Consider the following 23,924-nt stretch of genomic DNA (forward strand, 5'->3'; position numbering starts at 1 on the left):
TTGAGACAGAGACAGAGCATGAGCAGGGGAGGGGCAGAGAGAGAGGGAGACAAAGAATCTGAAGCAGGCTCCAGGCTCTGAGCTATCAGCACAGAGCCCGACGCGGGGCTCGAACTCACAGACTGTGAGATCATGACCTGAGCTGAAGTCGGACGCTCAACGGAATGAGCCACTCAGGCGCCCCTCTTCTCTCAATTTCTAATGACTTATTCTCCTACGCCTAGGTCTTTGTCCAAGCCTCCCAAGTGACATGAAACCAGCTGACTTCATCTATCTATGGCACCCACCCCGCCCCTCCATCGCAGGCCATCATAAGCTCACCTCCTGCAGCCAGAGTCCAAGGATGACCCAGTGGCATCCTCCTCGAGGCCTCACCCCACTTCCAGTCCCCGTTTCGGTACCACTACATTTTGCAATGGATTACCTGTCTTCATTGCTTTGTTGGACAGTAAATCCCCCGAGACTGACTCTTCTGTGAGATGTATCCCCAAGTGCCTTGTCCAGCACTTTGTACCCGGTGAGCCCTTATTGTGAACATGTGAACTAACCAACCGTGGACGGGATGCATATGCCCAGGTTCCACCAGGAGTTTGCTGGGGATAAAGGAAAAAACATGCACAAGAACTTTGTTCCACAAGTCATTTACTGGATGGGGGCAAGCGATTTTGCAACAGATTACGGGGTAAGGCCGGGAGGGCAGAGTTCTTTCTTCCCCTCCCAGGAGCCAGATGTGTCATAGATGCTTGTAAATTTTCCAAAATAGCCATCTGTTGTTGGGCGAGCTGGGTCTGAAGATGGAGATTGGCATACATACGTTCCAGAAGTCCCAGGCATTCCTTGGGCTTGGGGTCGACTCCTGAAGGGAGAGCAACAGAGGTGCAAGGGGCACAGAAGAGATCCTGTAATTGTACGAGGTAGGAAGGGCTCTAGCAGGATGACCATCTAATCTTTCCAGGCACAACTCGACCCACACACACCTTTGCTTGGCTGTCACCTTCTCAGGGCTGGGGGTGGGGGGGGGTGTGTGGCTACCTGGCTACCCTATTTTAATTTGCAGACAATCACAGGACTTTGTTAACCTCCTCCCTTGCCTTATTTTTTCCATAATATTTAGGATCATACAGCATATTTGGTAATTACTTATTTAATTGCTAAGTTCCCCTCTAGAACGTAAGCTCCGGGAAGGCAGGGGTTTTTGTCCTGATTTGCTCACTATTGTATCCCCAGCACCTGGTGCATAAGTATGAAAAAATATTTGATGGGTGAATGAAATGACCTGAGAGTGAGGCCTAACTCCCCTTTCAGCCTCCTTCTCTTGCCTGACACAGCATCTCATCAGCAGTGACCTGCGGTCCTCCGGTGGTATCATTTCCTCCAGCCTTGCTGCATTGGCCCAGTTTTTTCTAATGTTTTCAACTATGTTACATGCAGTCGGCTCCTAGGTAACCTTGGTGGTTATTTACCTATTGTTCATGTATTTATTGGTCTTGACTTCTTTGCTAAACTCTGAGGTCCTCAAAAATTGGTGTCATGACTGTCTAGTGCCCGGGTAGGCTCCCCACAGGCACCCTAAGTACCCACCAATCTCCCCCATGGGAGGATGAATATAACTGAAATTCAAGAAATGGGCGCCTGGGTGGTTCAGTCGGTTGAGTGTCTGACTTTGGCTCAGGTCATGATCTCATGGTTTGTGGGTTCGAGCCCCATGTCAGGCTCTGTGCTGACAGCCTGGATCCTGCATCGGATTCCGTGTCTCCCTCTCTCTCAGCCCCTCCCCTTCTTGTGTATGTGCTCTCTCTCTCTCTCTCTCTCTCACTGTCTCTCAAAAATAAACATTTAAAAAGAGAGAGAGAAAGAAACTGAGCTAATAACTACCATTTCCTTCCCTGGCCCCTTTTGAACGAACATTCCTAGCAAGCAATAACATTTTCCTCTCGGTCCTCCCTAGCCCTAGTAAAGGTGCCCGTATGCAAGGAAACCACACAACTTGTAGAATCGGGAAGAAAATGACACCAGTAGACAAGCTACGGGCGAAAAACCTAGAAGTGGCTTGAGCCAGAGCTGGCACCAGATCCAGGGGAGAAGGCTGGGGCCCCTTCCTCCGTGCAACCCCTCCCGCACTGAGCCCACTTGGGAAGCCTGGCCTGTAGCCTTACCTGAGGGCAGCTTTGCTGTCCGGACGTTCAGGAATGTGGCCAGTGGGGAACTTGCTTGAAGATTAATAAAGCTAGGGGAGGGTTTGGCTCGACAAAGAGGCACAGCATTACTTTCCTCTTTGGCTGAAACAAAATCAGAGGGAACTAATCAGAGCTATTTCCAACAAGGGATGGCCTTTCTAGCTAGATCCCTGCAGTTGGTCTGTGAACACAAGTGCCGAGGCCCTGCCCTGAATAGCTCTGGAGAAAGTCAGGTGAGACAAACAAAAAAGAAACCACAGTGGACTAAGGGAAAGCAAGCAGGGATGGGTTCAGCTAAAATCTAGTTTGCTTCCATTTGACAAGTTCTCATGGCCCCGTGCCGCACGCTTACTAATGTGCTAGGCGACAGGGCATCACGAGATACCTAACACACGGTTTCTCGGGTACTTACTACCTCGTTGGGAGACAACTGGGGCACTGATGAAATGTGACATAACAACCGAAGGACGTAAACAATGCGTCAGACAGTCTGGGTGAAAATGAGGCCTTTCACCTCGTGGCTATACCGAGTGTGTGATTAATGTCGAAATGGATGTTTCTGGAAAAGTGCAAGAGCTCAGTAGGAGCACTGTAGTCAGAGAAAACTCCAGGCAGGTAGAGGATGCTTATTGGACCTTGAACACAGGATGCTTTCGGTGAGTGGAAAAGATGCTTCGAATGGGAAAAAAGAGGGCAGGAGCGCAGGAGCACACGGTGGGCCACAGAAGACCCTTCACAATAGCGAATCTGAGACTTTAGGCTTTCTCTTGAATAGGACAACGCCATTGAGCCTTTTAGGATTAGAAAATTGTATAAAAACTGTATCTTATTTTTTTTTTAAATTTTTTTTTTAACGTTTATTTATTTTTGAGACAGAGACAGAGCATGAACAGGGGACAGGCAGAGAGAGAGGGAGACACAGAATCTGAAACAGGCTCCAGGCTCTGAGCAGTCAGCACAGAGCCCGACGCGGGGCTCGAACTCACAGACCGTGAGATCATGACCTGAGCCGAAGTCGGACGCTTAACCAACCAAGCCACCCAGGCGCCCCAAAACTGTATCTTATTAATGCATAGGTATTAAAATGGGCTGGACGTGAAAGAAGTTTCTGAATGGGAAAATAAATAAATAAGCTTTGGCAAAAACAGTTAAGTTAGAAGGAAAAATTGATTTGTAGGGAGAAGGTAATGAGTCCTATACGGACGGACGTTATCTTTGTCTAGTGAGCAACGCTTCCTCTGGGAAACTATTCCTTCCCCAGACCCCAGGCCACACAGGTGGGACCACATCAGGCCCTGTTGCCCAATGGAAAACGGTGTGACCCAATCCAGGCCAACCACGGTATCTCATCCTCCGTGGCAACTGTGATTGATCCCGGGGGTAAGTGCAATGGGCAAGTTGGGCCAGGCTCATTCTCTGGGGTCGACATATGCATTCTGTAGTCAAAGAAGCTTGCTTTCTTGTGATTTGCTACGCTGGGAAAATGCAACCTGGGGCAGGTGAGAGCTACTGAATTCGGCCAGCATGCCGTAAGGAGCAGACACAAGCAAGACAGGAGAAAAGAGTACAGGAGGGAGGTGGATGGACGGACACCGCTCGGCACAGAATTCCGCAGTTCGGTCCCTGAGGCTCTGGCTTTTACAGGCCGTCTTCCTATTCTGTGACCATCTCGACACCCCTCCCAACTGCACGAGCCTCTGAATTTCCTTTTTTACTCAAGGGAGTCTGAGTTGGGTCCCATCCGACTAACACAACCCACACTGTGGACACACAGTCCAGACAGAAACGCCTGGAGAAACAGTCGGAGGTGGCACCGAGCCCAGGTGAAAGGTGAAACTGCCAAGCTAGCCACAAAGCGGCGATAAAGCAGCTGCAAAACTAAATTAGCTCTCCAAAGTAAAAGACTGAGAGGGAAAACTGGACGCTGGGGAGCCCCTCCTCGGCAGTTTGGGAGATGAGAAGGAAATGGCAAAGCAGAGAAGCCACAGGCGGAGGCGAGCAGCCAGCCCTCCAAAGGAGCCCAGGATTCACCGCCAGACTGAGGTCAAAAAGGACAGAGAAAGTTCACCCACTCGCTCATTTATACTTACGAGACAGCCGAGTGCCTGTGAAGCGCCCACCGCTGACCCCACAGCAAGCTAAACACACACGTGCTCGCGACCCTCACGCAACTGACGGTATTGCAGTGTAGACAGTCACTAAGTGATCGAGCACGCACCTTATCGCATCCCGTAAGGGCTAGAAGGGCGCCTAACCTATAACCTCGTCTGTGCAGCTGGGGAACGTGTTCCCCAGAGGCGATCCTGTCTAGGCTGGGATCCGAAGGAGGAGGGTACGGGACCTCTTCATGGACAACAGGCCTGGGGGCAGAGGTGTGGCAAGCAGGTCGTATGAAGGAAGATGTATTCTTGTCCTGAACTCTGACTGCAACAGAGCAATGGCCTGCTAAGGGGAAGAGGTAGTCACACATGTGGGGGCCGGGCCGAAGCTTTCTATTTGGAAGCTCACTGAGCCTATCGAAATTGAAATCTGTTTTATTCCCGATTACTCCTGGCGAGGGAAATCGGGGTTTGTTTTTGTTTTTGATGCTGGGTTTGTGGATTTTCCAAGCCCCACTGAAGGTCCTCCTTCTCCTTTTTTTTAAGAGAAGTAAAAATATGCAACAATGAATTCATGTGTCATCTCATGCAGGGGCCATGCTAGTCTGTATCATTCCAGCTGTAGTGTATGTGCTGCCTGAGGAGCACGACCCTCCACTTCCTTTTCCCTTGGTCTCCTCAGCCCTTTGACGGCTCATGCAGAACGGTAAGGAGACAGAAGCTGAAATTCAGGTCTCAAAATTATTCTCACCACGGGGCACCTGGTGGCTCAGTCGGGTTAAACGTCTGACTTTGGCTCAGGTCACGATCTCACGGTTCTGAGTTAGAGCCCCGCGTCGGGCTTGTCAGCACAGTGCTCATTTCCGATCCTTTGTCCTCCTCTCTCTCTGCCTGCCCCCTGCTCATGCCCTCAAAAATGAGTAAACATTAAAAAAAAATAGTTTAGGGGTGCCTGGGTGGCTCAGTCGGTTAAGCATCTGACTCTTGACTTTGGCTCAGGTGTTGATTTCACAGTTCACGGGTTTGAGCCCCACATCGGGCTCTGCATTGACAGTGCAGAGCCTGCTTGGGATTCTCTCTCCTCTCTCTCTCTCTCTCAAAATAAATAAATAAAAACTAAAAAAAAAAAAGTTAAAAAAAAGATTATTCTCACCATTGGAAAAATATAACTTCAGCTTCCATGCAAATACACTTCCCAATAATTCAGGCCCTTCCTAGGTACATGAGGACAAATTTTCTACCAGGCTGTGAGGTTTGGAGAGCACTTACAATCCATACCACAGGAACCAGATTTCTGACTACACAGTAACGGAGAATGAGGTTGGGGAGCAGTAAAAGGAAGCAGAACATAGAAAATCATAGTAAAAAGTGTTACCTACATTGTGTCGTTCTCACAATGACCCTAAGAAGTAGGTAGCGTTAGCCACATTTTATTTGAGAAAACCTAAGTTAGGAAATTTGCTTAACATCCCACAACTAGCCGTGTGGCAGTGCTGGGGTTAAATCCAGGCCTGTGGGCTCAAAGTCGTGCTCTTCACCAATGCACAACATACCCTGTGAAAAGAGCTGGTCCGTTACATGTAAGCTATGACGTAGTAGGCCTCTCGGATAGGGTCATCTACTCCACTCACAGCCAAGTGGATGGGCTCTGGAGTCAGATGGCCCCAGGCCATTTCCCTGGCCACTAGTTGGACCGTCCCACTTAAACAGAGTATCTGTTTACTCTAGTTAACACGATGTCTCCTGAGATCCCTGCACTTCAAGTCCTGTTCTAAGTATTAAGAGGGGAAACAAAGGAAGAATAATATATTCATTCAGCATACAGTCACTGACCATCTATTATCTAACAGACCCGGTTCTCGGCACTGGGAACACAGCAATGTTCCCATTTATTTTTTATGCAAGCTCAACCCTGAACATGGGGCTCGAACTCACGACCCTGAGATGGAGAGTCACATGCTCCACCGACTGAGCCAGCCGGGCACCGTCCCAGCAATGTTTCCATTTGATGGGCAAGTGCAGGGCAGATACAAATCTTTTCCAATTAACCGAGAAAAAGGAAAAAAACAAAACAAAACCATACATACAACTAGAATCACTTCCCAAATTTCTGAGTAATTTAGGAGGTCTGCTGTTTAAGGGAAGGGGAGCAAGGGTCCGACACACACCTTTTCTGTTAGGGTGACTAGCACGCTTCTCCATCTGAACAGGTGTGGCGCCTGGGGAAGAATCATAGCGTTACATGATCAACAACCCATGCTATTATGTTACTATTGACGGCACGTCTCCGGCTGTTCCAGTTTGGGGAGGAAAAAGTGTGAAAAAATGTATGGTTCCAGTTCACGGCCCAACATAAGCGCTTGGGTTACAGGTCCCTTCAGTAGTGTGGAAATCAGTTCTATTATTATCACTGCTTTTTTTTTTTTCTGGACAAAATAGTAATTTAACCAAACCCAGACCTTAAAAGAGTCCCGCACTAACGGGCGACTCCTGTCTGCGTCCTCTCCACGGTCTCCTTCGGCAGCATCAGCCCCTATCCTGTCCTACGAGGCAGGTTGGAAACCTGACTCCCGTCACGTCTAAAGGGCCACCGTGGCCTAGACGGAGGGCGGGGACAGAAGTCGCAAGGCTCCACGGGGAGCCCCTGGGACCACGCTTTGGGTGGGAGACCCGGAAGCCGCAGCCTGCCTCAGCAGAAAGCACCTGCGTGAGAAGGGAGAGGGCACGCTCGGCCAGGAGCCCAGGGGCAGCTAAGCACGACTCGCAGTGCGCCCCAAGGAGGGCTCGGCCAGCCGGCCAGCTCCTGGGACCAAGCTCCCGAGTCGGCCCGCGCCGCTATTCCTCCCGCAGCTCAGGCTGGAAAGGGTGGAGACGGTCACGCTTCTCCTGACCTTCGCGGCCCCAGAAGACCCGAGGCGCCGGCCAGCTCAGCGACCTCACCCTCTCTGTTACTCGAACGCCTCCTGGCCGGCACCCACCCGTCTAGTCGATACACATGCGCAGTGGCGGGCCGGCCAACCGCCCCAGCCTCCGCGCTTGCGCCGACGTGCGCGCCGCACGCGGCCGGGAGCGGCCTCTCTACTGCGCAAGCGCCGGCGCCCTCCCATTGCCAACATCGCGCGCTCTCTATCTAGCTTGCCCTGCCGTTCCTGCGTAGGGAGCGGGGCTAAGAATGTCGATTGGCCAGTTTTGGTGCCGGTCACTGAGCTGGGTGCGGTGATTGGCGGCGACCCGGAGGGTAGCGGGTTAAGGTGTCAGCCCTGAGGGGGCAGCGTTTTCTGGGCTTCTCTCTGGTTCTCTCTCTCCAGAAGGTTCTGCCGGTTCCCGCAGCTGTGGGTACCCGGCTCCTCATCGCGCCGCCATGATGGGCCATCGTCCGGTGCTCGTGCTCAGTGAGTTGGGGGGAAGCCGAGGCAGGGGCCCCCTTCTCGCCCCTTCCCTCCACACTTGGCCGTGTTGCCCCAGCCCAGCCCCGTCCTGGTCGGCCGCGGAGGCTTCCAGTCCTCGTCCCTTTCGGAAGCCCCTTCTGCCCCTTTTCTCTGTGCGCCTGAGCCCTTCCCTTGCCCCCGCCGAGCCCCTGGTGTGCGGGGACGCGGCGCCGCCCCGCCCCCTCCTCGCGTGGCTTCAGGGTGCGGAGGAGCAGCTTTTCCGTTTGGCCCGTCGCGGAGCGGTGTGTCCCCGGCCGACGGGGTGGATCGTGGCGCTTCCGTCTTTAGTACCGGGGTTGACAGTGTTCCCCGGAGGATTGGGAGGGTTCAGTGGCCCAAGTAGGTAAGCTGCTGAGACGGGGGCCTGGCGGACAGCCAGTGGGGTCCTTGGTCGCTTTTCAGAAGCAGCCCTCCAGGATTTCCCTTGAGCGACCCCGGTTGGTGAAGCAGCCCCGTTCCCTCGCTGGCCTGGCTTAGATGTAGCGAGCCCCTCCGTGTCCCCCGCGTGGTGGTCTTTCCCACGGAGTTGCCCCTGGTTTCTGGCTAAGGAGTACCACCTCCCGTGTCCTCCCCTGGCTTGTTTCCGTTTTAACTTCTGGACCGCATGTGCGAGCCCGCCCTGGGCGCCTTTCTCCCTCCCTTACCGTTTTCTGTATACGAAATGCAGTGAAGCGATTTGATCCATTTTCTTCATACCTGGGAAATAACTATTACCAAAAAAAAAAAAAAAAAAAAATGCACTTAAGGGAGAAAAGGCGCCGTTCCTTCCGGTGCAGGATTTGAGTTACCACTGCCCGACACAGGAATCTAAATTCCGAGGGTTGTGAGTGTAGACTTGGTGGGACTGCATTGAAAACTTTGCCGATTTAAGTTGTACGGAGTGTGTGATTCAGAGAGAGGAGCGGAATAAGCATCGTGTCGCTTTGGTTATAGCCACTGGCCGGTCTCACCAAGAGGCCCCCAGGGGTGAGTTGTGCACTGTGAAACCCTTTTTAGGTCTGCATTAATCCCTGGCACTGATTGGATGTAACCCATTAGGCCGCGTGTTAAAATACGTGGTCGGCTCTGACCGAGCATTGTTATGATGTCCAAGCATGGAGTGACCGTATCTGGAGAACGGAGACCCTCTGAGAGGATCTTCTCACTGCACAGCACGCTGTGGGGGCGCTGGCAGTAATTCCGCTGGGACTGCCTCCTGTGATTCCCCCTGTCCGAGTAGGAAAATAGGAGCCCAAACTCCTTCCTCGGGTATTTTTTTTGAGGGTCACCAGCCCTCTGAGCATCTGTAGATCCTCTTTCTGGACAGAACTGCAGTATCTCCCATTTTCTCATATAATCTCTGCGAGTTCACCATTCCACCGAGGCCCATTCATGGATCTCAGGTTATGAGTCCCTCTGTAAATACGTGAATGTTTGATTAGTGGGAAAGTGATGACCAGGGATCGTCATGGGTCGTATGTGTATCAAGTTGACGTAAAGAAATAGCTGTAAGTACGTGTACTTTTTTGTGTTAACAGTTTTTTAAGGCATATTGGTATATAATAAGCTACACGTATTTGGAGTGTACAATTTGATGAGGTTTGAAGGTATGTTACATCTGTGAGGTGTGTGTGTGTGTGTGTGTGTGTGTGTGTGTGTGTGTGTGTGGTTTGCTTTCAAAGGTCAGGGGATAAATAGTATCTATACAACGGGCCACTCCTGGTCAATTGCATTTTATTTTCTCTCTTCCAGGCCAGAACACAAAGCGTGAATCTGGAAGAAAAGTTCAATCTGGAAACATCAATGCCGCCAAGGTAGGATATCTTTGTTTAAAATCTCTACACCCAGGGGCGCCTGGGTGGCTTAGTTGGTTAAGCGGACAACTTCAGCTCAGGTCATGATCTCGCGGTTCGTGAGTTCACGCCCCGAGTCAGGCTCTGTGCTAACAGCTCAGAGCCTGGAACCTGCTTCAGATTCTGTGTCTCCCTCTTTCTCTGCCCCTCTGCTGCTCACGCTGTCTTTCAAAAATAAATAAATGTTACAAATTTAAAGAAAAAAAAATCTCCACACCCAATGTGGGGCTCAAACTCATGACCCCAAGATCAAGTGTCTCATGCTCTTCTGACTGAGCCAGCCAGGCGCCCCTAAAGTAGCTTGTCTTTTAAGTAGCTTAGAGTATTATCTTGTCTCTAGCTGCCTTCCTTAGGATTTCTGTATCTATTCGCAAATACGCAGAGGAAATGTTGACTTCCCTTTCAGTACATGTCTCTGATGGTGGTAGGTGGAAGGAAGCCCTCCCTCAATGAGGCAGACCTAACAGTCTTCCCATATTCACTTGTGCATAATTCTGTTATCGTGTATAAGTTTTAGAGTCTTTTTGTGTTTGTCTTGCATGCTAGACTGAGTTACTTGAGGGGAAGGACCGTGTTCCCGTTTGTATTCCTAGTGCCCACTGTAGAGCCTGGTTAGGTAGTCAGTAAATATCTTGGGATGAAGGAACGCAACAGCCCTAGACCTGAGTCAGTGGCGTGGAGGCCAACATCATGGAAAGAAGTATTCACGGGTAGATTTCCAGTTACCTGAGCTACTGAGAAACTGAAATTCTGGAAGGCATGTCCCCCTCTTTTCCTGGGAAAAATTATTTCTGTATACACCATGCTGAAGTCATTTCTTAAGGGGAGAGACAGCAGAATGGAGCCACACGGTGCCCTGTGTCTAATGTGGTTATCAGCCTGGCTTTAGAGGGTTAAACACTGGCTCTGCAGGTTCCTCGTGTCCCTTCTCACACACGTGTTTGCACCATCTCCTGATTGGTGGTTGCATGTTTTATGTTTTCCTGTCGACAGACCATTGCAGATATCATCCGAACATGTCTGGGACCCAAATCCATGATGAAGGTAGGCCTCTCATTGAAACTTTGTGACTACAGATTTTCCTTTTCCGTAATCTGGAACAATTAGGTAAAACTTTTGCTTTTCTCCTAGATGCTTTTGGACCCAATGGGAGGCATTGTGATGACCAACGATGGCAATGCCATCCTTCGAGAGGTTTGACTTTTCGTTTTGCTTTCTGATAATTTTATAAGGGGCCCGTAAGTCATATATACACGATGATTAGTTTCTTAGGGCTGGTATAAGTTACCACAAAGCGGGTGTCCGTGAAGAACAGAAATTTGTTCTCTCGTAAACTGGAGACTAGAAGTCCAAAATCAACTCGTCATCGGGGCCCTACTCCTTCTGAAGGCTCTCGGGAAGAATCTTTGCTGCTCCTGGCATCTGGTGGTTGACCACAACCCCTGGCATTCCTTGGCTCGCTAGACTCTTGTCTCCTCAGTTGTTACATGCCATTGTCCTCTGTGTCTCTTGTTATAAGGACATGGTGGTCAGATATAGGACCTATTTTCATATCCTGTATGATCTAATCTTAACTTGATTATATTTGCAAAGACCCAGTTTCAAAAACATCCATGTTCACAGTTTCAGAGGGTAGGACCAACACATCCTTTTGGAAAACAATCCAGCCACAACAGTGGTGCTCCCGGTAAATAAGCTGAAAGAATACCACTCCGTGTCTTCAAGAAACTTTAATAGTCAAGCTGGCAAATGCGTTTTTCCCCAAAAAGAAAGGGACTTGGGAAGAGGATTTACTTAGATATTTTGGGGGCCACTTGTACTCTTTCAAGCTGTAGTAGATAAAAGATAAGGGAGGAGGTATGGGAGTAAGAAGCCCGAGAGGACCAAGCAAGTGGGTTAAGAGGTCTTTGAATAGTGTTGATTCAGTGGCAACCTACATTTTTATTTTAAGATTCAAGTCCAGCATCCAGCAGCCAAATCCATGATTGAAATCAGCCGGACACAGGATGAAGAGGTTGGAGATGGGACCACATCAGTGATTATTCTTGGTAAGAGGAGAACAGAAGGTTCATAAGGAAAGCTGGAGTGAAACATGAAGATTTTTGCCCAGAATAGTATTTGTGTCCTATTTTAAGGAAACTGGTACCAATCCACTGGTTATAAATATTTAAATAATTTGTTGCTGATTTTCTATGTGTTTTCTCCAATTGAGTGTAAAACACTCATCATAGTATAGGGTGAACTGTAAAGATCTGCTTGAACAAGATACAGAGCAGGTTCTTGTCATTCGCGGTAGGTTGTATTCCATAAAGTCACCACAGACACTGAATTAGCAAATGCCATTACTCCTGGGGGAAACAGGTTAGGCTGCTGTGAGCCTCTGTTCAGATACTCTTCAGTTGATGAATATATCTTGTTATATGAGGTTTTTTGTGTTATTCATTTGTCTTTTTTTAATATATATATTTTTTAACGTTCGTTATTTACTTTTGGGAGAGGGAGACAGCACAAGCAGCGTAGGGGCAGAGAGAGGGAGACACAGAATCCGAAGCAGGCTCCGGGCTCTGAGCTATCAGCACAGAGCCCCATGTGGGACTCAAACCCACGAGCCATGACATCGTGACTTGAGCCAAAGTCGGATGCTTAACCGACTGAGCCGCCCAGGAGCCCCTGTTTTATTCGTTTATTTTTCAAGTAATCTCCACCCCCAGCATGGGGCTGGAATTCATGACCCCGAGATCAGCACTTGCATGCACAATCAGCTGAGCTGTCCAGGTGCCTCTTTTCTGTTTGTTTTAAAGACACCTTATGTGGTACGTGTTGCTGATTCCTTACCGTTGAATTCACAGCAAGTAGCATTATTAACTCCGGCCAGAATGGAGCTTGTCTAATGTGTTTTCTCTGTAAGGCCCATCACAGCCTTCCTGCGCTTAGGAAAACTAGGCTGTACTTCAGTGCCATACCTAGGGGTCATTTTAAACAGTGAAGTCACCAACAAAATGTGTAAAAATGTGAAATTAAATGTACCACATGAAGTATGAGAGCTGAAACAAGGCAGAGCGTTGCCTTGGTTGACCTTAATCTGAAAATTAATGAGTCAGGTGACAAAAATTTTTCACCTGTGCACCTGTGTGTGAGTGACCAGGAAAGTGCCCCAAGTGAGTGCTGATTTGCAGCTTGCAGGTAACATTGTAGCCAGTGGTTAGGTTGACAAATGCAGAACTTTGACAACACGTCTTGACCATACAAGTTGGTAATGGTCAATCTTCACCTTTCTATAGGATTGTAAAAGATCACTTCTGAAAACTTGATATGCTGCCTTTATTTGCCGTGAACACTTTATGTTGATGGTAGAAGTTTCTGATAGAGGTGTTCGGGGCTGCCTGGGTGGCTCAGTCAGTTCAAGCATCCAACTCTTGATTGTGGCCCAGGTCATGGTCTCAAGGTTCATGCATTTGAGCATGGTCTCCCAGTTGGGCTGTGTGCTGACAGCTTGGGATTCTCTTTCTCCCTCTCTCTCTCCCCCTTTCTCTCTCTCTCCCCCTTTCTCTCTCTCTCCCCAAACAAACTTCAAGAAATTTTATAATACAGGCATTTGTTGTGTAAAATCTGATTGCAGCAACACATTGTCAGGAAATGAGAGCTATGTTAAGGGGTGCCAGTTTATACTGTTGGCCCACATGCCTAAAGATGGAGTCCATACAACAAAATTATTATAGGGACTTTTTAAAAAGTGACACTTTGAATTAGTTTTGGAATGTGTTGATGGAGATGGACTTGAGTCATCACCAGCTAAGCACTTCAGACCCGATTCTTTTGAGGATTGAAAAGTACATGTGGCTGGTTCTGTGCTTTGAAGAAAAACTTGGAGGATGAAAGAGAGAGGACAGACGTGGTGGGATTCTGGGATTCTTTGGGTTGTTGAGGAGCACTAGATATCAGGCCAGATTTTCTAGCTAATAATCTTAGTTGAATCTCCTGGTGAGATTAGGCAGGTTAGGTATGTATTAATTTGTGTGTGTACGAAAAAGGAAAGACAAATTTTTAAGTAGGGGGACATTCCACGAATAATCTCTCATCCAGAGGATAAATTTTGTACAGTTTTATGGCTGTGTTTCTAGGTATAAGGAAACGTGTGTTTTTGTTTTTAGTACCAGCAGTTGGACTGTATCCTAGGTGTTTAGATGATGGTAAACAAGTCTGTTTTCCTTTATACGTTTTTCCTTGTTTAGAGACTTTGAAACACAAGTGTTTCCTTTTGTTTAGAAAACTGGTGACAAATATTAGTTAGATCAAGAGAATAAAATAGCTTCAATCTTCGATCATTTGAAATGTGTCTGGCAAGGGTACTTTATGAATCACCTTGTAGAAAGTGTGAAGTTCGGCATGGTTATCAAGAGCCAAATGGCATGGCTTTTGGGAGAGTCTATTTAGGAAAAAAGGTATTTTTAGAAGCTTGACGAAGTTGCCTTGAAGTCTAGGTATTTGTAAGTAACCTCACGGCATCTGTGTCTTTTTCAGCGGGGGAGATGCTGTCTGTGGCCGAGCACTTCCTGGAGCAGCAGATGCACCCGACGGTGGTGATCAGCGCTTACCGCAAGGCCCTGGACGACATGATCAGCACCCTCAAGAAAATCAGGTACTGAGGACACCAGCAGTGGACCATCAGACGTGGGAGGCCTGGAAGAGCCATCTCTTCTGAGGTGACGAAGGCAGGCCAGGCACGTCCCACGGTGGTTTGTTTGTGAGGGAGACACAGAGGAGAGCAAAACGAAGAGAGGGTAAGGGAAGTAAATGTTTTAGAAAATGACACAGGGGACAGGGCAGACAGAAGGAGCTAGTTCAGTGCTTCAGGGTATCTTGTGGCTCCACGCCGTTTGCTTATTTCCGTGTTAGGCACTGCCACGGAAAATGTGTAGCAAAACCTACCCTTCCAGAATTTTAGCTGCTGGTGTGGGGAATAAACTGAAGAGTTAGATGAGTGTAATTATTCAGGACCGAATGTAAAAATGTCCCACCATCAAGTATGATTATAACTAATACCATAACTAGAGATCGCAGTCCGATCTGATAAAGTGCCGCCCTGGTGGCAGCCAGCAGTTTTCCATTCAGATCACAAGGAGTGGGACTGGAGATGCTGTGAGAACCCCGTGTGGGAATCCAGGCACTTGCTGTCCGTGCAGAGCGCCGACAGGGTCTCGAATGCGGTATAGAAACTCAGGCCTTCTAATGTCAGAGGATGTTAGGTCATGACCGTGCAGAATGCAAAATGTCTTCCACGAAAATTTTTTGTTTAAAAAGGAAAAGCTGTGATCGACTCTCCTGTGGTTGGGTCGTTGGGTACGTAGGGATCAAGTAGTTCGGTGAGCTTTGTCCCGTACTGCCTGTCGTCAGGATAAAAAAGCAGCGTGTGTGGCAGTCCGAGGGAATGCCATGTTTGCCTTGAATTGTTTTTACGAAAGAAGCTGTGTAAGAATGTAGGGATAACCAAAGGGTGTATTGAGTTTGTGGAGCTGAATTGCTAGAAAAGTTTGCCTTCTCATCAAGCAGTAATGGTCTAAATCCCTTAGATAATACTTGGGGAGCCCTTGCTTCTCCTCTAAAACCCATAATGCAACTGTGCAACGATTGCAATGTGTGAAAATTTGGGCAAGATGGCATCCAAGGCCTCTTACAACTTCATTTTAGGGTTCTAAGTAGACTTCTGTACAAATTTACGATCTGGTGAGGGAAAACTAAACACACGAACACGGCACTATGGCACAGCATGAAGTAAGATGCTGGATAGAAGAGAATGCGGATGTTCAGGTGGATAGTACAGACTGATGGTGAGTGTCAGATGAGCTCTCAGAATTTGCTGGTTGTGGGATAAGGCTTCAAAGACCAAATGTGTCTTGACCCAAGTTAGACAAGTTGAGTATATTTGGTTGAAGCAGAAGGTAAAGAACAAATTATTTTCTGTAAACTCTGCAGGGTGGTCAGCCGTGGGAACCCATGACACAGGGATTTGAGACAGCTTCCAGGGATGGGTTAGTTATGATCTTGCTGAAAGGCAGAGGGATGGACGGTTCTGACTCGTGGCCCACTATGGTCCCCGAGCTGTAGATCAGGCACTTCCTTAAATATCCAAGGTCTCTGCTGAGCATAGCACCTGTTTTCTTTTCTCCAGTACCCCTGTTGACACCAATAACCGAGATATGATGCTGAACATCATCAACAGTTCTATCACTACCAAAGCAATCAGTCGGTGGTCCTCTCTGGCTTGCAACATTGCCCTAGATGCTGTGAAAACTGTGCAGTTTGAGGAGAACGGTCGCAAGGAGATAGACATCAAGAAATATGCAAGGGTAGAAAAGGTAAACTCTTTCGATGTGTGTTTTTTTTAATGTTATTTTAGAGCGAGTAGGGGAGGGACAGAGGGCGAGACAGGATCTGAGCAGGCCCTGTGCTGACAGCAGAGGGACAGTTGTGGGGCTCAGACTCAACAGACCGTGAGATCGTGACCTGAGCCAAAGTTGGAGGCGTCACTGAGCCTCCCAGGCGCCCTTCGATGTGTATTTAGAAGACGTTATTCCCTAGTAGGAGCCTTCCCACTTGCGGAGGAAATGTGTTTAAATCAGCACAAGATGTCATTGTAGTTAGAACAACACTTATTTGCTGCCTTGAAAACAGAAACTTGAGAGTCCTAGGGAGGTATTCCCAAAATAGTTCTGTTCCCTTCAGTGCTGTTCTGAACGAGGTTTCCAGGGACTAGAGAAGCGCTTAGTGGTGTCTCCTTGTTTGTGCCTTTACATATGTCCGACACTTGGTGGGGATGGGACACAAAGGCTCTGCCCTGTCTAAGCTTCAGAAAGCCTTCTCTACTCCTTTAAGGTCCAAAAGTAGCATGAATAGTGTGGCCTGTAGATGGAGCCCCAAGCCTGGAAATTCTGTGGGAATCTCTTTCAGGAAGTAGGAGAGATCTGAAGCCCTTTAAATCTTCGTCAGTCACTGAATTTCTTTTGAGTCTCAGCTGATCTTGAGAGTGGCTGTCATGGTCCGAGATTGGTATGCTTCCTAGAGGGGAAAAAAATGTGATTGCAACCGTATTTGTTGTTGAGGTTCAAGGAAGAAAGCGATGTTGGAAACCTAGAATAGTGGTCATTTGGGGAAGATAAATGTCTGGGAAGGGAGTTGAGAAATCGTCTCCTCCTGGTCACGGATGGAAGTGGATCTTTTGCTCAGATACCTGGGGGCATCATTGAAGACTCGTGTGTCTTACGGGGAGTCATGATTAACAAAGATGTGACCCATCCACGAATGCGGCGTTATATCAAGAACCCTCGCATTGTGCTGCTGGATTCCTCTCTGGAATACAAGAAAGGAGAAAGCCAGGTAAGGTTCCTGGGCTTTTTCCTTAAAGTCGGTGTAAGAATCTGACTGCTGATAGGGATAAGGGAAATAAAAGATGTGTCTGTTACGTTGTAGACTCTGTCAGTTACTGACCTTTACTCGTGATCTCTGATTTTACAAGAACTTTTTGTTGTTGTTGTTGGTTTTGAGAGAATGAGAGTGCGTCCGTGTGAGCAGGGGGAGGAGCAGAGGGACAGAAAGAGGGAGAATCTTAAGCAGGTTCCATTCCCGGCACAGAGCCTGACAGGGCTCCGTCTCACAACCCTGAGGTATGACCTGAGCTGAAACCAAGAGTCGGATGCTTAGCCCGTTGAGCCACCCAGGCGCCCCTTTTATGAGAACTCTTGGACATAGTTAACGCTGACCCCAGTTTTACAGATGAGGGATCTAAAGCTCAGAGAAGTTTGGGTAATTGTTTGGGGAATACAACTGGTATCGAGCAAGTCAGTATTTGAACCCAGCTCTGTTGGCTCCAGTTCCACGCTACCACACCGCCTCTCCCAGTGCCTGAGTGGAATAGAGAGTGGGAATTAATGGAGCTGGGAAACGCCAAAGAAGAATTTCCAGAGGGCAGGAGGGTCTCGAGGCTCTATCACCCTCGGATAGAATAAAAGTGATTGGAGCTTGTTAACACGAGAATTGGGAAGAAGATTTAGTTTATTGGTGGGAAGAATTAAGACCCAGAGTTACCATGCAGGGTAGATGTGATGTCGTACTGAGCGGTCAGAGACCTTGGGCCAAAATCTCCACTGATGGCCTTTGACTTTGAATCCTAGTTGAGGAGTACTTCAGTGAAGGAGTTCAGCTGGAGTTCTTGAGCTAAACTAGCTTACAGAGGCGTGGGCTCCTGGCTTCAGCAGGACTCTGACTCGCTTCTGGGGTGCATGAGACGACTCGGTAGAGGGGCCTGGTACTGGGCACATCTGAGATTTTAAGTCCGTGACTTTCCTTCACCACGCAGACGGACATCGAGATCACACGAGAGGAAGACTTCACCCGGATCCTCCAAATGGAAGAAGAGTACATCCAGCAGCTGTGTGAGGACATCATCCATCTGAAGCCCGATGTGGTCATCACAGAAAAGGGCATCTCGGGTAGGACTCTGTTCGTTTTTCCAACCTCTTATTGAGGTAGAAGAGGGTGGGCAGGTTGGCAGAGACGGCAGGGCGAGCGTGGTAGTTAGTGTGCATTGAGGATGCAGCCAGGTCGGAGCCCAGGAGTTCTGGCCTCCCTCTTGACCCCTCTGCTCTTGGGTTTACAGATTTAGCTCAGCACTACCTCATGCGGGCCAACATCACGGCAATCCGCAGGGTTCGGAAGACAGACAACAATCGCATTGCTAGGTGAGTAGGCCACGTAAAAATAGGATTCTTCCTTCCCGTGGGTTCGCCTTGTGTAGCTTTATGATGTCGTTGCTGTCTCTGAGAAAGTTTAGCGCCGGATACGGTCAGCCGTGTCAGTTACAGGTGGAACCAACCTGGGTTTTGCTGTGTGGTCCCTGAGAAGTTCTCTAGTCTGGCAATTATCTACTGCAGGAATCTTTTTTATACTGCTGCTAACCAGTAGGGCACAGCTTATGCTTAGACACCTGTGGTCTCTACCTTGGGGTCCGTGACTGTCTTAACTAGCTCAGAATACAGCAGAAACATCAGTTTCCTTGAGGGGATTTTCAGCTGCTGTTAATGCAACTTAAGATTGTGGTTCCTACTTTTGCACTGATGTCTGTGCTCACATATCATTCATTCTTAATATTAATTTATATTTTAAAGAGAGAGGTCTACCCCAATATCACCTACCCAATCCAGATCAAGTTTTATACTTCTGCTAACTCTGAAATGGCTCTGGGCACACATAGTTGACGACGTGCCCAGGAGTGGGTACATGTCAGGTATACCTGAGAACTCCCTTGTCTAAATTTTATTATCACAAAATATACTTAAGTTAAACTGCATCTGGTTATAACAGTTGTCTTAGGTACATACGCTTTTATTTGTAAACCCTCGTTAGTTTAAGGAAACTTTGCCTACATACGTGCGAAAACCAACTTGCTAGGCAGCCAAGACCTCTCTAGTTATATAGCAGCGTTTCCAGCAATCCATGTTTGGCCTTGTCCCCAGCCACAGACCCTAGGGACTAGGAAGATGAGTAAAAAGTACCTGAAATCCCCTCCCCTTCCCATCTAATCACTAGAGCCTGCGGGGCCCGGATAGTCAGCCGGCCAGAGGAGCTGAGAGAAGAAGATGTTGGGACAGGAGCGGGCGTGTTGGAAATCAAGAAAATTGGAGATGAGTATTTTACATTCATCACTGAGTGCAAAGACCCCAAGGCCTGTACTATTCTCCTCCGTGGGGCCAGCAAAGAGATTCTCTCGGTGAGTCCGCCTTCGAGGTCATTCCGTTTCTTGAGAGATTCCTAGAAGGCCTGAAATTTTCCTGTTACCCTTTCATAGCTGTTTAATTTTTGACACGTGGCCAAAACTTTAACTTCTTTTAAAATTAAAGCAATTTTGGGGCGCCTGGGTGGCTCAGTCGGTTGAGCGGCTGACTTCAGCTCAGGTCATGATCTCGCAGTCCGTGAGTTCGAGCCCCGCGTCGGGCTCTGGGCTGACAGCTCAGAGCCTGGAGCCTGCTTCAGATTCTGTGTCTCCCTCTCTCTGACCCTCCCCTGTTCATGCTCTTTCTCTCCCTGTCTCAAAAATAAACGTTAAAAAAAAAAAATTAAAATAAAATTAAATTAAATTAAAGCAATTTTGGGGGCACCTGGCTGGCTTAGTTGGTAGAATGTGTGACTTTTTTTTTTTTTTTAACGTTTATTTACTTTTGAGACAGAGAGAGACAGAGCATGAACAGGGGAGGGGCAGAGAGAGAGAGGGAGACACAGAATCGGAAACAGGCTCCAGGCTCCGAGCTGTCAGCACAGAGCCTGACGCGGGGCTCGAACCCACGAGCCGTGAGATCATGACCTGAGCCGAAGTCGGACGCTTAACCGACTGAGCCACCCAGGTGCCCCTATCTTAACCATTTTTAGGTGTATAGTTCAGTATACATTCACATTCTTGGGCAATAGATTTTCAGAACTTTGTCGTCTTGCAAAACTGAGACATTACATCCATTGAACAATGACTCATCATTTCTCCAGCCCGCAGCAACCACTGCTTCCTTGTTTATAAAAGATTGTTTTTCAGGGTTTTTTTTTGTTTGTTTATTTTTTTTAATTTTTTTTTTAACGTTTATTTATTTTTGAGACAGAGAGACAGAGCATGAACGGGGGAGGGTCAGAGAGAGGGAGACACAGAATCTGAAACAGGCTCCAGGCTCCAAGCTGTCAGCACAGAGCCCGATGTGGGGCTCGAACTCACAGACCGCGAGATCATGACCTGAGCTGAAGTCGGCCGCTCAACCGACTGAGCCACCCAGGCGCCCCATGTTTATTTATTTTTGAGAGAGAGAGAGAGAGACAAAGAGCATGAGCAGAGGAGGGGCAGAGAGAGAGGGAGACTCAGAATCCGAAGAAGGCTTCAGTCCCCGAGCCGTCAGCACAGAGCCTGACGCGGGGCTTGAACTCACAAACTGCAAGATCATGACCCGAGCCGAAGTCAGATGCTTAACCGACTGAGCCACCCAGGCGCCCTGTAAAAGATTTTTTTAATGCTTATTTATTTTTGAGAGAGAGAGAGAGAGAGAGAGAGAGCGAGCGAGCATGGGGGTGGGGGAGGGGCAGAGAGAGGGAGACACTGAATCGGAAGCAGGCTCCAGGCTCCGAGCTGTCAGCACAGAGCCCGACGCGGGGCTCGAACTCAGGAACTGGGAAATAATGACCTGAGCCGAAGTCAGACACTTCACTGACTGAGCCACCCGGGCGCTCCTCCTTAATTTTTAAGTTAAAACGACAATTCTCGCTTTTTTTCCTCAGGTTAAGTAACTCACCCAAAGGTGCACGGCTAGTAACCGCACCACGCAGCCTCCCAGGGACACAGCTAGGGTGGCAGAACGGGCACCGCGCTGGCGAGCGTAGTGGGCGTGGCCCAACGTCGCCGTGACACGCCTACTTCTTGGCTCTCTTGCAGTTGTCATTCATGCGTTTTTCCAAACCAGTGGGTTTTTCCAAACCAGTGGCGGCTGCCCTGCCCAGCAGGGGTTCCGAGGAGCTTTCTTATCTGCCCTGTTAGTGGGAAGCCCTCCAGTGCCTCCTGCGCATTCCTGAGTCCTCGCGCTTTCTACATGCTGTGTGTTCGCTCTCCGCAGGAAGTGGAGCGCAACCTCCAGGACGCCATGCAGGTGTGCCGCAACGTCCTCCTGGATCCCCAGCTGGTCCCCGGGGGCGGGGCCTCTGAGATGGCCGTGGCCCAGGCTTTGACAGAAAAGTCCAAGGCCATGACCGGTGTGGAGCAGTGGCCGTACAGGGCTGTGGCCCAGGCCCTAGAGGTCATTCCTCGTACCCTCATCCAGAACTGTGGGGCCAGCACCATTCGTCTGCTTACCTCCCTTCGGGTGAGTCCCTCCCCTGCTTTCTCCTGACGGGGTAGGGGCACCTGCCTGGCCCGAGAGGCTGGTTCACATCTGTCCACTGGCTTCTCCTGACCTCGGGCTCGTTCCCTTAAAGTGTCCTCTCTCGGCGTTGGACTCGTTTGCCGTCATTGCCGTTTCCGTTTGTCATTTCGGTCTTTTGGGTTTAGTGTTCGGTTGGTTTCGTTTTGTTTCGTTACGTAATGTTCCCTGCCAGCTCGCTTGTTCCTGGTGTTTCCCCTTTAACTGGTGATGCTCCTTCCAACCACAGGCCAAGCACACCCAGGAGGGCTGTGAAACCTGGGGTGTGAACGGGGAGACCGGCACTCTGGTGGACATGAGGGAGCTGGGCATCTGGGAGCCCCTGGCTGTCAAGCTGCAGACCTACAAGACGGCAGTGGAGGTGAGGCGCCCTAAGACCTAGACTGCGCCGTTTCTTTGCAGAGAAGCAGAAGCCACGGTGCTTGGTGCAGTCTGGAAGGGAGGGGTATAGTATGGAAGGCAGAGTATTCTCCAGAGATCAAGGAATTCGCCCCCTGCTTCGCCCATGCGGAAAGCAAGGTGACCTAGCATAAGCCGCCTCCCCTGCCGAGGGGAGCGCATCTTGCAGGCAAGTCTCTGCAAAGGTGGATTTCAGATAAAATGCTAATTACGTAGGAGGAGCTAAGTGTTGCCTTTAGAAGAAAACAGGTGTCTGTCCGCTCTCTGCTGACCTCTGTGGCGCTGTGGTGTTTCTCCTAGACGGCAGTTCTGCTACTGCGGATTGATGACATCGTCTCCGGGCACAAGAAGAAGGGTGACGACCAGAGCCGGCAGGGCGGGGCCCCCGATGGCGGCCAGGAGTGAGTGGTGGGCAAGGCAGCCTCAACGCACAGAGCCAGCAGAGGCTCCCTCTTCCCTGAGCCAGACTGCCAGGGACACTGGATGTCTTTGTTTGGAGGGGATCAGGTTGAGGGGCGGCCCCGGCCCCTTTCTGTCCCAGCTCGGTTCGCAAAAGGCGCTGACACGTAATTCCTCTCTATTGTAAGCTTTCCACTTAGTTTGCTTCCGATGATTAAATCTAAGTCATTTGAGATGGTTGTTATGTGTTTTTCAACCTGGGTCGTATCTCTGCCTCCTGGCAAAGAGGGAGGAGGCAGAAGACTGTCCTGGGGAGGGAGGGGAGGGATGGGAATGAGGTAAGTGCCTCCTTGAAGGTATTTTTCAGACCTTCTCAGAGATGCTGGTTGGGAAGACTCTGGGAGTTCAAGGGATCGTACTTTATTTTAAATTTTTCAATGTTTATTTACTGTCGAGAGAGAGAGCATGAGCGGGGGAGGGGCAGAGAGCGAGGGAGACACGGAATCGGAACCAGGCTCCAGGCTCCGAGCTGTCGGCGCAGAGCCCGACGCGGGGCTCAGACTCACGAACCCTGAGATCACGACCCGAGCTGAAGCCGGACGCTTAACGACTGAGCCCCCCCAGGCGCCCCAGAGGGTCATACGTTAAAGCTTGAAGAAGCACCGCTTTGTGTTCACCACCCCAAGAACAGGAGGAACCTGTCCAGACCGTGGGTGTTGCCCACGTGTGGCTGCGTGTAGAGCAACACCCAGTACGTGCCAGGGCTCAGGCACTTGTCCTAGAAAACAACTTGCGTTTTTTCTATCGTGTCCTATAAGTCTTCAGAATCCCTCCTATCTTACCTGGAATTCTCCTCTGCCGCTGTTCTTTCTGGCGGCAGTCTGTTCTCTGTTCTCCTTGTGTCACAGGAGGGCCTCCGCTTCCCCTGCCGGCAGAAACAGAGGGTTTCGTCTCACTTCGTGCTTTGTTTTTATCCAGGGAAAAAGTGGTGGCCGTGGGATGCTGGAGGCTAGGTGGGGCTAGCCTTTGGTGTCTTCGCTGCCCTTCCTTTTGGCCGCTGGGCCTTCCACATCCCCTTTGTCCTTATGATTCATACAGTCAGCCTTTATCTCCTCCCTGATCGCAGGACTTAGTCACGTTGGGTTGAATACTAGGTAGAATAATGGCACATAGTCCCTCCCGCGTGATAAACGTTCTAGCCAGTTTGCACATACCGGCTGATCCTCACAAGACTAAGACTGGCAACACCCCCAGTTTACAGTGGAGAATCTGCCCGACAAAGCTGGTGAGTGGAAGACGGAATTGCTGTGCGGGGAGTCTGGCTGCAGAGCCGTGTTCTCAGCCGGCTGTGCTCCCCGCGTAGGAGGCGCGATGGGGCTCTGGAGGCCTCTTGTCTTCACACCCGGGTCTGGCTTCCTGCTCAGCCCACTAGGAGGTCGTTGGCTTTTCCTCTCCTCTGAGGGGATCTGAGATAAGCCTGTTTTTTCCTGAAATCCCTGCCTCTTTCTTATTTTTTTTTTTTTTTGAAGTTTTTGTTTAAAATTTTTTTATTTTAGAGGGACAGCCCAAGTAGAGGAGAGGGGTAGAGTGGGGGGGAGAGAGAATCAGAGCCTGCCTGACCTGGGCCTCGATCCCACCTCCCTGGGATGGT

The 23,924-nt window shown here is 49.4% G+C and overlaps 2 protein-coding genes and 1 pseudogene across 4 annotated transcripts; 1 reads left to right on the top strand and 2 right to left on the bottom strand.

Annotated features, from left to right (window-relative positions):
- Positions 1-625: 625 nt before the first annotated feature.
- On the bottom strand, positions 626-7,251 carry TSACC (TSSK6 activating cochaperone). Its single transcript, XM_042925047.1, has 4 exons — positions 7,168-7,251; positions 6,445-6,495; positions 2,157-2,279; positions 626-856 (listed from the first exon to the last, which is right to left on the bottom strand). Exons 2-4 carry the CDS (start codon positions 6,476-6,478, stop codon positions 639-641), a joined length of 375 nt encoding a protein of 124 aa, XP_042780981.1. The 5' UTR covers positions 6,479-6,495; positions 7,168-7,251; the 3' UTR covers positions 626-638.
- On the bottom strand, positions 4,829-4,924 carry LOC122212501 (annotated as a pseudogene).
- Positions 7,252-7,405: 154 nt separating the features above from the next.
- On the top strand, positions 7,406-22,506 carry CCT3 (chaperonin containing TCP1 subunit 3). 3 transcript variants are annotated; one of them, XM_042925043.1, is made up of 15 exons: positions 7,406-7,487; positions 7,585-7,668; positions 9,436-9,497; positions 10,530-10,580; positions 10,668-10,730; positions 11,488-11,584; positions 14,058-14,175; positions 15,706-15,892; positions 16,761-16,910; positions 17,890-18,022; positions 18,190-18,271; positions 19,119-19,299; positions 21,173-21,418; positions 21,705-21,836; positions 22,175-22,506. In XM_042925043.1, exons 2-15 carry the CDS (start codon positions 7,638-7,640, stop codon positions 22,277-22,279), a joined length of 1,638 nt encoding a protein of 545 aa, XP_042780977.1. In that variant the 5' UTR covers positions 7,406-7,487; positions 7,585-7,637; the 3' UTR covers positions 22,280-22,506. The 3 variants fall into 3 exon arrangements, with proteins under 3 accessions (XP_042780977.1, XP_042780979.1, XP_042780978.1); XM_042925044.1 differs by lacking the exons at positions 7,406-7,487; positions 7,585-7,668 and adding an exon at positions 7,912-8,047; XM_042925045.1 differs by lacking the exons at positions 7,406-7,487; positions 16,761-16,910 and having other exon boundaries at positions 7,518-7,668.
- Positions 22,507-23,924: the final 1,418 nt, after the last annotated feature.

The sequence above is a fragment of the Panthera leo genome, chromosome F3 (genome assembly GCF_018350215.1).
Source record: "Panthera leo isolate Ple1 chromosome F3, P.leo_Ple1_pat1.1, whole genome shotgun sequence".
Lineage (NCBI taxonomy): Eukaryota > Metazoa > Chordata > Mammalia > Carnivora > Felidae > Panthera > Panthera leo.

Excerpts from the sequence above, each read along its gene's own strand:
- CCT3 (XM_042925043.1), top strand. The coding sequence starts at position 7,638 with ATGATGGGCCATCGTCCGGTGCTCGTGCTCA. Across the intron at positions 19,300-21,172 it reads CCAGCAAAGAGATTCTCTCG|GAAGTGGAGCGCAACCTCCA; the intron begins GTGAGTCCGCCT and ends CGCTCTCCGCAG. Across the intron at positions 21,837-22,174 it reads CCTACAAGACGGCAGTGGAG|ACGGCAGTTCTGCTACTGCG; the intron begins GTGAGGCGCCCT and ends TGTTTCTCCTAG.
- TSACC (XM_042925047.1), bottom strand. The coding sequence starts at position 6,478 with ATGGAGAAGCGTGCTAGTCACCCTAACAGAAAAG. Across the intron at positions 2,280-6,444 it reads TAGTCACCCTAACAGAAAAG|CCAAAGAGGAAAGTAATGCT; the intron begins GTGTGTGTCGGA and ends ATTTTGTTTCAG. Across the intron at positions 857-2,156 it reads GACAGCAAAGCTGCCCTCAG|GAGTCGACCCCAAGCCCAAG; the intron begins GTAAGGCTACAG and ends CTCTCCCTTCAG.